The sequence below is a fragment of the Brassica napus genome, chromosome A6 (genome assembly GCF_020379485.1).
Source record: "Brassica napus cultivar Da-Ae chromosome A6, Da-Ae, whole genome shotgun sequence".
NCBI classification, from domain to species: Eukaryota; Viridiplantae; Streptophyta; class Magnoliopsida; order Brassicales; family Brassicaceae; genus Brassica; species Brassica napus.
The window spans coordinates 24,749,948-24,762,743 of NC_063439.1; the positions used below are offsets into that span (position 1 = coordinate 24,749,948).

At 37.8% G+C, this 12,796-nt stretch overlaps 1 protein-coding gene across 2 annotated transcripts; it reads right to left on the bottom strand.

Annotated features, from left to right (window-relative positions):
• Nucleotides 1-2,683: 2,683 nt before the first annotated feature.
• On the bottom strand, nt 2,684-11,297 carry LOC106349234 (protein RST1). 2 transcript variants are annotated; one of them, XM_013789167.3, is made up of 24 exons: nt 10,871-11,297; nt 10,472-10,756; nt 10,314-10,397; nt 9,957-10,233; nt 9,509-9,759; nt 9,035-9,391; nt 8,824-8,924; nt 8,406-8,481; nt 8,162-8,293; nt 7,983-8,064; nt 7,836-7,908; nt 7,539-7,707; nt 7,283-7,413; nt 7,106-7,197; nt 6,772-6,860; nt 6,484-6,699; nt 6,292-6,369; nt 6,027-6,209; nt 4,860-5,753; nt 4,473-4,769; nt 3,702-4,352; nt 3,488-3,638; nt 3,283-3,401; nt 2,684-3,190 (listed from the first exon to the last, which is right to left on the bottom strand). In XM_013789167.3, exons 1-24 carry the CDS (start codon nt 11,252-11,254, stop codon nt 2,828-2,830), a joined length of 5,535 nt encoding a protein of 1,844 aa, XP_013644621.2. In that variant the 5' UTR covers nt 11,255-11,297; the 3' UTR covers nt 2,684-2,827. The 2 variants fall into 2 exon arrangements, with proteins under 2 accessions (XP_013644621.2, XP_048591324.1); XM_048735367.1 differs by lacking the exon at nt 10,871-11,297 and having other exon boundaries at nt 10,314-10,389.
• Between the last annotated feature and the right edge of the window lie 1,499 nt (nt 11,298-12,796).

Consider the following 12,796-nt stretch of genomic DNA (forward strand, 5'->3'; position numbering starts at 1 on the left):
TGTAAATTCGACTTATCATTGAGATTGATTAGATACATATCGACCGAAGAATCATATGAGTACCTTAGTGTTCCTCCATTGATCGTTGTTGGTTGCAACCAATTCTACATTTTCAGCCATAGATTTGACGAGGGGTTTGGACCGCCTCATACAACCTGGCCACAGTGGTTTTAAGCCATAGATTTTTAAACTAACAATTTTACTTCTCCGGTTAATCTTGCCAGAAAAAGAAAACCATGTGGCTTGTAAAAAGCATAGGATACCACTACAAGAAAACATGTTAATTTTCGACGGAATTTATGATGGAATTTCTGACGGAAATATATTTGTCAGAAATTACTGAGAAAATTTTGACGAATATGAAATTTTACCATTCGTCAGTATTTCGTCAAAAATATCCAAAGAATTTTCAACAAATTTTTTTTGTTCGAAATAATAAATAACAACGATTCCCGAGCAGTGTTAAACGATTTGGGGGATAGGTTTAGAGTTTATGTTTTTGTCAGAAATTCATGGAAATTTCTGACGAATTTGGGTTTCAGATATGAAATATGCACAATAAATGTTAAACCGGATATCTACATAATCACCCTGACATATATTTAGTGATAAATATGATGTGGGTTAACAATAGCTCAATTATTTTAGATATAAACCATTCCTCCTTTAGAGACATCAGGTCGATGATGTTTTATTGATGGATCATGGAAGGATAAAGAATTAATGTCAGGGCAAGGCTGGTATAGTACTTTACCGGAGTTTGAGGGTCTACTGGGGGCAAGGAATGTAAGGGCATGCCTCTCTCCCCTGCATTCGGAGATAGAGGCTTTGATTTGGGCAATGGAATGTATGAGGAATTTAAGACAGGTCCAGGTTACGTTTGCAACGGATTGTTCTCAATTGGTGAAGATGGTTTCGGAACCAGAAGAATGGCCAGCATTTGAAAGCTATTTGGAAGATATCAAATTCCTCAAAGGAAGCTTCCTCAACTCAGACATCGTCCATGTACCTCGGACGGCGAACCTTCGGGCGGATAGCTTAGCACGTAGTGCACGCAAGCAACTGTCCTTTGTCGTTCACATGGATGCGGAGTTACCAATATGGTTTACAGAGTCAACATGAGTCTGTAAATTTCTTGCTGTCAAGAAAAAAAAAACTATTTTAGTAATTCTAAGTTTTTTGTATTTTGGTTTGATTATTTTAAAACTAAAAAGTAGCTAATATTTGTAAGTATAAAAATTACATTATAGAAATTTGGATACCGTCTCTGCTTTCCAACATCTTCACTGATTCACAGCTTTCGTTTCCTGGTGTATCCATAGAAGTATTAGTTATTCTGAACGTCAGAGTGGTTCTCGGAGCAACAATCGTAGTTTGATGTTTGATTTGTTTATATAAAAGGAAGTTGAAGAGAAGCAAAGATTTTGAAACTGCCATAAACATAGACCTATTAAGTATCTTTAGGTTTCATCATTTTGTAATTCTTGATTCGAGTATCCTGATTATTTTTTTTTTCTTTTTTGGATTCGAGTTTTATGGCTTTAGGCTAGTCTTGATTTAGTTTAACGTTCTTAATCTGTTCAAGGAGTTAATTTGATTTATTTATAACGACTTGTGTAGATTACAATAACTCTCTTCAGCAACAGAATCAAAGTACCACCAATCTCAGAGAAGATTTTTACGTATGAATTTTTGGCTAAGGCAACCACTACAAGAAAACATGTTAATTTTTGATGAAAATATATTCTTCAGAAATTTCTAAGGAAATTTTGAAAATTTTCTGGGGAAATTTTGACGAATTTCTGATGAATTTCTGAAAAATATGAAATTTTACCTTTCGTCGTATTTCGTCAAAAATATCTACAAAATTTCCAACGAACAAATTTTCATCGGAAATAATCGATGAAATACCGACGATTCTCGAGGAATGTTAAATGATTTGGGGAATATGTGTAGGGTTTATGTTTTCGTTGAAAATTTGTCAGAAATTTTCGATGAATTGTAAATTTTTGTCGGATTTCAGATATTAAATATTAAACTGGATACCTACAAGATCACCATGATATATATTAAGTGTTAAATATGATATGGGTTAACAATAGCTCAATTATTTTAAAGCTATACATTCTCGCGATAGATGCATCTACGGATACATAACTTTTCTCATTTACATTTATATACTTAAGCAAATATTTTACAGTAATTTGTATGTTTTCAAACATTTAGAAGATTATAAACTCCTAAAAGTCATCAATATCTTATTAGTGAATATTGTCGTTCTATTTTGCTATGTTTTGAAATCCCAATCCACGTTTGTCAGAAATTCGTCAGAAATTTTTGACGAATATATTTTGTTCTAGTCAGTTACAAATCAGAGAATATACCATTTTTTCAAAGATTTATTAGAAGTTTCTGACAAATTTTCGACAAATAGATAATAATTTATCGGAAATTGCCAACTTGCTCATCATATATGTTTTTTCATAAATTCAGACAAAACCCCGACGAAAAGATATATTCGTTCGATGAATTTCCGAAAAAAAAGTAATTATATGATTTGTAATTAACTAGAAAAAAAAACATCCGTCAGAAATTTCTGATGAAGTGTGGATCGGGATTTCAAAACATATTTTTGCTTTTATCTTCTCAACAACAATCATTACCCAAATTAAAACTATGCAGCTTTAGACGGAAATAAAAAAATATATTATAAACCCATAAATATTCACTATGATGATAACATATAATATTTATCTTACAAATACAACAGAAACTCATACCTCGAAATGACTCCTATTAGATAAAAGCAAAAATATTTTAAAAGGAATCAAGGGACGACCATCATAGCAGCAAGTCTAAGCTGTTTGTCAAGAGGCAAATGGTCTCTGAAGACGACACAAATGTGATGCATCACCTTCACAAGCATTGGTGCATGATCTCTTTCGCTTTGCTCAATTTGCTGTGAACTTCGCTTTGCATTAGCGCCTGAGTCAGTTGCAAAACTGTGAACACGTTCCAGTGATGTCCATAAAAACGAGATGAAAGGCTCTGCGACAACTTCCCAGTTGGAATCAGACAGGAGTGAAGTTACTGTAACAGACATGTCTCTCAAAACTGTGGATCGGTCTAAAGTGAGAAACGGCATGTATTCGCAGCAGATACTAGAGAGGAGGCCAACAAAAAGAATAGCCTGCAGAAAAGAGGAAAACCAATTTTCAACATAAAATAAGAACAAAATAATCTCTTTCGATGGAGGAGATCTAAGCACTGAAGTGGTCTTACATTGGAAGGATAGCTAGAAACGCAGCTGATTTCAATAGCATCAATGAGCCACTGTCTTTTGATTCCTCCATCGGCTTGATGCAGAGCAGCTACTATCTCAACGTGCACATCCCAGATATCTAAAACAAAGATGGAAAGTTCGATTGTATCATGATCTTTTATCATATCTTAGCTTCGCATATAGCAACTGAGGATATTAACTGACCTGACTGTTCACAGTTTAATATAATAGCCTTCAATTTTCCTAACTCAGAAAATGGAATTGATCCAAGTCTTGCTAGCTTTGCTTTTGCTTGGATCTTCTTTAGATTACCTTCGAAGTCAGTCTTTCCTCTTCCAGGTTCAAGACTTGAAACCTGCAGGCAAGGAAAAATCTTAGTTTACAGGCCTATGCTTGTGGCAGATATTACATTTATTACCTGTAGAAATTTGTATAACCAATCCTTATGTGATTGCTGCAAACATCGAACTGCCTCTGACCACTCTTTCACCGAACCCATCTGATCTACGTTCGGAGATTGTGATGCTACTGGTAAGACTGAAAAAAGCAGCTCTATGCAATTTTCAATCTTTGTGATGTATTCTGAAGATTCAAATGAAGTTCCTTCGAGACACTGACTCAGACCCTTCCAACAAGAGACCCTCAATGAGCTCTTCTGATCACAGCTATATACTTGGTCTGAAGATAGCGAGGTTACGAAGCAAGAGATATCTTCAAACAATTTATCCATTCTTGAACCTGAGAACATTCTCATTAAATCCCCTAGATGACAGAGAAGGGAAGACTGGAGACTCTGCTCTAGTGCCTTGAATCTAGATAGTTCAGACAACTCGTCCAGAAAGGTTAGAAGTTCATCAAATTCGCTTGCATGGGCTAACGAAAATTTCAAGCACTCTTCCCTGAGACTTGTGTCCTTGGGAACATCTCCTGATTGCGATACATCAAGCTGAGTCTCTTGTCTCATTAATCGCCTTATCGTTGCTCCCCAATCCAAGTTTGGCAATCTCGGAGCATGAGACAAACACCGCAAAGCACTTGCCAGTGCGCCAATATTCAGAGAGCTATCGGCCTATATTGCAACAAAGATTAAAATAAGTATGAAAACAGATTCAGATCTCTATCCTGAACTAAATCATCTTCAAGGAATATAGAAGGTTAGAACTATCAGAAGTCTTTTAAGCAGACATACCAAAGGCAAACTTGGATTTGTCAGGCCTTGCGCAAGTTTCATGACCATGGTATGCTCAGGAATATTGTGAGCAGTGGAGTTACGGTGAGAGTCGCTAGATTGGATTTCATTGCCTACACTTGACGCATCCTTGGACCGCATGTAATTCCTAAGAAATGAGATGGCCCATGCAGCATAATGTTGCTGCTGGCGATCCGTAGTATTTTGTGCGATGAGGAATATTTCTTGCACAAATGGCGTCAACTGCTGAGTTAAATATGGGTTTGAAAGCAAAGGACCTGTTACATAAGAGATTTTCTGCAGCAATATAAACGGATGTTAGGAGTTCATTCCCATTTAGCGAATAAACGAGTAAGGATCTTCAGAAAGATAGATCAGAGAACTTACGTTTTCCTCAGAACTTGAAGGAGCACGGGGTACAGGATGGGAAAACACCAAATCACCAGCACCTGCTCCTAATACGTTAACAACTCCGAGCATGCCACCAAAGTGAACAACCGGTGGGTAAAGCCCAGAGTAACATGTCTTGAACAGTTCTAATAAGCCTTTTAAAGGCTCAATCTCCACAGGGTGGATACCTTCATTCAGAACAGAACCCAGGAAGTCTCCAGCCCCAATACAGGAAGCCATCAACAAACTCTTATGAAAAGCACCAGACGTTTTAACAATTAGCAACTCAGAAATAAGGTCCTTGTAGCAATTGATCAGATTATCCACCTCATGTGCATCAAACAGTTCCATTTTTTGGCAGAAAGTGATCACCAGTGGCAGTGCAAGGCAGGAACCAGCTGAAAAAACTCTCAGTGATATGTTACTATTAGAATCTGAAGTTTGCTGAAGAGAATCTGCATATGGAATCCATGATACGATAAGGTTTTTAATCTTTACAACAGCGTCTTTCTTTCCAGCTCTGTATATTGCACCAACTGACATCCCCAAACCTATGATGAGTCCAGCAATACCCCATATATCATCATCAAAATCATCAGAATTTTCATCCAACAGGTGAGTTAAGGGTGTAACGTTGCCTTCCTTTCCAAGTGGGAATAGTGCTGACAAGCTTTCTAGGATATCACACGGAGTGCGCAGGAAATGCTGTAATATTAAAGATAGCAACCTCACTATCTTTCCTAAGAGCCCCTCTTCTTGGTTCTTGTAGGACTCACTGTCTACATCAGAGCTCGCAGAGGCTTCAGTCCGTGTAAGCAGATCTTGGCATGAAAACCCTAATCCAACTCCACAGGCTCCTTTTACAAGAGTGCTTTTACTGCTACACAAAACCTGAAAGCGATTTTCGATTCAATTAGATACATAATTAGTAATGTTCTAGATGCATGTTCACTTCAAATTTTTTTTAAACATGAAGGAATGCAAAAGACCAATATTGATTTTGCATGCATAGTCCTCATATATAATACTCAGTATGCGCTTCATAAAAGAGTTAGCTCTCTAGGACTTCTCACCTAAAAGGCGCAATAACTCATTTTCCATGATTTTATTTTTATATGAACCGATATGGTACATGGCGCAATAACTCCCAGGTATAGAAAGTACCTCAAGAAGTCCAGATATATTCTGAAATTTCTGCTTGTGATCAGTCACATGTAGAGACGACGAAATCAATCCAAGAGATATACCAGCAGTCCACTGACGGTGTTCATGTTCATGCTCCAATAGCCAACCCAGCAGAAATTTTGATGCAGTCGCTTTGATATTATGAGCAGCAGGTGGCAGAACCTGAAACAACAGAGAGATTAAACTTCTATATTGAGACACATGGCCACAACATATATCGAAGGACGCTTAATTAAAATCTTACTGCACATAGTGCACCGAGCGCCAGTGCTATGTTTTCTGCAGATCTAGGAAGAGTTTCTTCAGCCATGTATACCAAACTCTACATAAAAGAACAACAGCGTCTCAACAGAAGTTCGAACACTTCAAAACGAAAAATTGAACTATAGCCATTGCTATTTGAAAATTTTGAACTACAGAAAAACATCTCACAAACCTTCATGATGTTGTTTGCAGCTTTAAAAGTTTTATCAGACGATAATTCTGTAGCCATTGCACCAACGGACAATATATTAGCTCTCATCCAACGCGACATAAAAGCTTTCAGCGATTGCAATGAGATAAGCGCAAGGGAAATGTTTCTTGAGAGCTGAAGAGATTTGGCTACTACTTTAAATGCCTCTTCGTATTGACCATGTATATCATGAAAGCTCTGCGATCAGAAGTATGCAACTCAGTACGCTGAAGTATTTGGAAAATCTCCTAGCGGAACATTAATTCTTACTCTTGATGACCCAAGCTTCACATCTTTGGGACTAAAAGATAGACATAATAATGCCGCACCAGGTAGTTCTCCAGTCTTAATTCTTTTCCCTGTGAGGCAATTGGTGATGTACTTAGTTCAACCGGGGTATAAAGCAATTTACATAATTGACTGTTACAAATATCTAGAGAAAATGACAATTATAAAGAAAGTTAGTTATTAGGCATAAATATGCACCAGTAAAAATTTCTAGGCACCCTCCCATCTCAAAATGTTAATTACCTATTCCAACAGGCTAGCAAGCATTTCTCGTTATTTGAGCTAACAATTTAAGGGTATGAATAATCAATTATACCTGCAGGGAAAATGACTTGAGGTATAACATCCAGCAGCTTCTCAATCTTACTACCAGAAACTTTCTTTTCTCTCACATATCTACGCCGGACGCTGAAAGGTCAAAAAAGAAGCAGTATAAATATTCTGCTAATAAGGATCTAAACAAGTAAAATTCAGAAGATTACAAGTTCTATACCTGTGCTCGTGAATCATGATCTTGACTAAAAGGTCTTCTATAGCATTCAGAATTTTTGCATCTGTCTCCGAGAAGAGCAAATATGCACATTTCTTGTTGAAGTCAGAAATTTGCTTTTCCAGAAATGATACCTGAAAAATATGGAACGGAATTGGACAAAAATGTAGAGATTATGATTTCAGAACCAAAGGAAACCAAAGATGGCCGGGAATACACCTAAAAGAAGACATAAAAGACACATAAACTCCATACATACCTCGTATTGACCAAGTGCCATTAAGGCAGAGATTCTTGCCTTTGTCCATTGAGAATCCTTAGGTATCTGCATAGAGCTCCCAATTTCCCACAAAATGTTGAGAACCTTTTCTGCATCTTCAGGATATGCTTCGGCATCCATTGCACCCCACGTTAGGAGAAGGCATGCACTGCAACATATTTATCAAACTTAGTTAACCGTCAAATATTTTTCAGACACCTCAAATAATAATTTCTACAAGATCCATGCACCACTCGATCGTGCATGTATATGATTTGGGATATGCGCGCTGCTAACCTGCAAGCCAGGAGAGGGTCTAGTTTGATGTTTTGAGCATGTTTTTCAATGACACCCCATGCTGTATAGAAATCTGGATGGAAAAAGCAGAAGTTATGAAGGAAATACAAAGGAATTAACTATCGCAAGCAAGTATCAAGAGCGTACCAATGACATCGGCTTCACATAGATGGGAAAGACTCTGAAAACCAAGTGCTCGAACTGAAAAGTCTTGGCTTTCTATACAGGCCTATCAAATTATGAATCCAGTAGAAAATTTGAATGCACTCCAAAGTTTCAATATATAGCCGAAGCAGTACTAACAAATATAACTTGAGAAACTATACCTGAACGGACAAGATTAAGTCTACTCCCCTATCAGGGTGTCTCTTGCATACATCCTCAATGGAAGCAGCCATACTTATGCAGATATGTCTCTCTGAAATGAAGTCTTTAAATCCTTTGGGACGTAATACCTCCTAAGTATTTAAATAATAAAAACCATACAAATACATTAAAAAAAAGTACAAGCATGATCAAAAGACTTCGTCAGTGTAGAGCAAAAGTGCATAGTGGTATAGAATAGCTTACTTGCAGACTCGAAAAGGCACGATCATTGACTATCCAGGTTTGGCAAAGTAATCTAATGGCTGTAGCATACAACAGACTAAAATAAACCATCATCAGATCTACACACGTAAACTACCTTGCACGGCAGTACCGATAAACAAAAAAAGGTCAATCACGGTAACCCAATTCAACAAGATTGGTAAATGCAGGCTAGTGCATTAAAGATCACATAATCTTTTGGCTTCCAAATCTACCTTTTGTACATATCATAATCTCAGAGTTTGAAAAATTAAAGGAAAAGGCGAAAACTGTTTACGAAGGCTACCCTTTTACCAAAGAGCAAAGGTGAAAACTGAGTTTTACAAGCACCAAGAATCAAATACATCATAAACAGGATGGAAAAATACATTAACAAATCATCTGTAAAAGATGCACTGACCCTTTCGCATCTTTGTGTAGCATTGGTGTAATCGTCTGAACAACAAGTGGAATCATCACCTGTTGCGCAGCAAGTGATGGGAGCAACCCCAGAAGTTTCGACTGCAAGTCAAATAAACACAATCGGGACTAGACTAAAGGAAAGATAAAGTAGATAAATCAAGTACTTGGAGATACAGGACTTAACAGAAAATGAATGAGAGTAGACTCACCAATAGACTCTGGCACGGGACATTAGTTCGAGATAACAAGTTGCTGTAATATAGAACAACTAGCAACAGTGGGACACTCATCTTAGGATCAATGCCACCAACCGCAGTCAAAGAATCAATAGCATCAGGTCCTAAGGATGGATGCATCACCAAGACACCAGCAAGAGCACCAAGTAAAATAGGTATCTCTTGCGAAAGACAAAACGATGCAGATAACTTTTTTCTATCACACAGCCGTTTAGCATGTTCCCTAAGTAGTGAATTCCAAGTCACTGGTCCAGGATAAGTTTCCTGTGATTCACTTCCATTGATGTAAGCCATTCTGAGGAAGGAGGACGTGGAAGGTGCATACTCATTCTGAAAAGAAAAAAAGAACATTCAAAGACTCATAGAGCAACTTGATTCTTTTGAGAAACACTTTGACATGAACATATTTCCAAAAGAAAATAGCAAGTTTCTCCACAGGAATCAAACCTGATGCCAGAGTTTCTGCATGATCCTAAATACGACAGAGCCCACTCTGCTGAGTGGTGAATCTCCCTCACTTGTGTGGACCTCAATATTTGGTGCATTTGACATTGTTACCAAGACATTTTCTACGACGGAAAGAACCTTACTTGCTGCTCCTTTGACTGATTTAGAAGGAGAAGACATCAGCGCGATGATAGGGAACAATAATAGAGGTTCCACACTTGAACAGGCAGCATCTCTAACCGAAAAGTTTTCTACAAAAGAATTGAAAAGAAGCAATTCTCAGTCAACAGAAAATGCATACATCAAACTATTTTGCCAAAATAAGAAGGAAACATGGAGTCAACAACAGCAGGACAGACCAAGTTGATTGGAGTAAATAAGCTACTACGATATTAGACAATGAAACGTGCAAGAGTGCAATAACAAGAAAGATTGAGCACAGATATACCATTTTCACTCTTCCATTTAAGCAGGAAAAGCAGCAACTTCAAAATAGAGAGTTGCTCATGCTCGACACTGGACTTGGCAAGCATGAAAAGTAACGAGAGAACCACCAAAGATAAATCACGTGAATATGGTAATCCAAGGTCTTTCTGAACAGCTAACAAGTGCCTCAACGATTCGATCACAGCCTCTTGCTCAGTGTTCTGGACATGAGGAGAGGCACAAAGCAAAAGCACGGTATCTACCAGTTGAACACCAAGCACATGAACTTCTATTACTTCCTGCTAGAACTAAATAAATGAATACATGTCCGAAAAGATCACAAAGATCAAAATGAAGTCATGACGCAATACGCACATACCAATCTACTTCCAACCAAGTCTCTCGCAACCACAGTGTAAGCATCCACTAGAGTCTTGACAATGCAGCTGAAATTTCTATTATCCTGAATAGTCTCAGAAATTTAATACTTGGTCCTATAAGCATTCACCAAAATGACTACCAATCATAAATACTTACTTCCGAGTTCTTCCCTGAGATATACTTAAGACACCGCAAAACCAATCTGAACACTGGCAGTGCTTCGTGACGGCATGAGCAACAAAGGGAAGCCATTGACGAGATTAACTCCCTCACAAACAAAGACGGAGATGAATCTGCAAATGGGACACGTAATATTACAAAATTCAAGAACGGCTCCAGAAATTCACATACTCCCACCATCCCCAATCGCCGATTACGCATCACAAAGAGTGATACTTGGTAAATAAGCTCCGTCTGTGTCTCCACTCTGCAAGAAAGTATCTGCAACAAACCAACAACAAGTAGAAAGCATAAAAGTCTTGCTAATACTATGCATATATTTTTCTTAATCAATTTGAATCGCTATGATCAGGAACGGCTATGAGTATCACATACCCTCACAAAGGGATGATTCTCTGTTGAATTGAACTTCCAATTCCCAAGTTTCTGTTCGTAACCTATTCGAATCAAGAACCCTAAGCCTTTCACAAAGAGAGGAACCAGTTTCGAGTCGCATCCTTCGAGTGCGGATTGAAGCTCGAGCAAACCGCGGGAGAGGTCCAGAACGGAGTCTGATACTAAACGGCACAGCTCGCGAACGGATTGATCGACGACGGTGATAGACTCGGAGGTTAAGCAGAAGGAGATAGCTTCTCTTCCGGCTTCGGATTCGGACTCTGGAGCAGATCGGAACTTGGAGAAGACGGAGATCACGGCGAGTCTCTGTATTGAAGGTTGAGGGACTCGAGTTTTCTCCAGTAACGTAGCGTAAGAGGCCATTGCTTCTTACGACCAGAGAGAGAGAAGGCAGTGGATGGCTACAACGGTGGGGCACCGGGAAGAGGAACACGATCAGCCCGGCTCTGAATAATGGGCCGTATCGATTAGGCCCAATAAGCCGATACGAAAACCCTCACCTTGAACATATAAAGCAAGAAAATAGGAAACAATTTTTTTTTAGGAGTATGAAACCCTAAACAATGATAAAGAAAACATGTGTTGAGTTTAAAACAAGACAAGTATTGTGACAAAAAAAAAAAAAACAAGACAAGTACAGCTATAACGTAATGTGTAGAGAATATTTTAAGAAGACAGTTGGAAAATGTGATGTGTAAATATGTAGATCATGTGAATCTATTAAAGTAGACACCCTGAGAGTAAATTTTATGATTTTGTGTATTTGCGTGCGTGAGGAATTTTGTTAAAGATCAGTAACTAAACATTATTTGAAAGCTGGTGAGATCACTAATGATTAGTACTAGTGACGATTATATAGTGTCGGTTGGGTTGTTGGAAACTGCATGAGCAGTTCTTTTAAGGTTTGAAAATGTCTTTTTCTCGGTAGTTTGTGGTATCTGATTCTCGTCTTCGATCAGATTCGGGTTTTTTTTGGTTCGAGTCTGTCTCATTTTTTCTTTAACATCTCAGATTTTATTAATTGGAAATATCGTTGATTACAGTGGAAAGTAAAAAAGGATGGACAACAGTGCAACAATCTCCATTCCTTGGCTGAATTGTAGGGTTTTCGGGTTAAATTCATTTAAAAAAAATTGGTATAAAAAGAAAAATAAACGTGTTCAAATGAAAAACAAACGTGTTTGCAATTGCTCTTACTAATACTTCGACCGATGCATGCATCCATATACACTTGTGTGCCAAAAAAATACACTTGTGTGCCAAAATGATTTATTTTTTCATTATTTTCAGTTTTATAAATGAAGAAAAAAATCCTGCATCCCCTATAATAACATTTTATCGAATCCAAGTTATAGTACAGTATGTAACCCTTTTTATGTTAAAACGTAGCCGCATGCAGTATTACTATCAACGATTGTATTAGTAGTTTGCGTTACTAGCTTACATGGACATGATGTAGCAGAAGTAACAACATAATTGAAAATTTGAAATGTGAGTCGTTTGGGACCGAGGTTTTTTCACCAAGGATATTTTTTGGAGAAATCAGGATACTCAGCATATCTTAACAACAAAAAGACTTTGTTTTACTTTAAATCTCAAAACAACTTTATAAGAGCCTAACCACTAAGAATTGTATTAATAAAAAACTTGAAACCCCCAAAATAAAACTCTGGTCCGCGTGCATGTGATCTAGTGGTAACTGGACCTGGGGTAACACACCTTATCGCCTTCGGTTCCCTCGACTCAACTTACTATTGCTACAAATGTTGCATGTGTTGAGAAACAAACTGTCGCCTTGTTGTGTTACATAGTCTTTGCAAATCAAGTTGAACCATATAAAACTCTCCCGTGTGGTGTTGCCTGAATCGAGACCAAAGTTATTTACAGTAAACAGGAGATATATGG

What these genes read in the sequence shown, in the direction of transcription:
- LOC106349234 (XM_013789167.3), bottom strand. Translation starts at nt 11,254, where the DNA reads ATGGCCTCTTACGCTACGTTACTGGAGAAAACTCGAGTCCCTCAACCT. An exon ending in TAAATGGAAGAGTGAAAATG is followed by an intron (nt 9,760 to 9,956) that starts GTATATCTGTGC and finishes ATTCTTTTGTAG; the next exon opens with AAAACTTTTCGGTTAGAGAT. An exon ending in CAAATCCAAGTTTGCCTTTG is followed by an intron (nt 4,353 to 4,472) that starts GTATGTCTGCTT and finishes GTTGCAATATAG; the next exon opens with GCCGATAGCTCTCTGAATAT.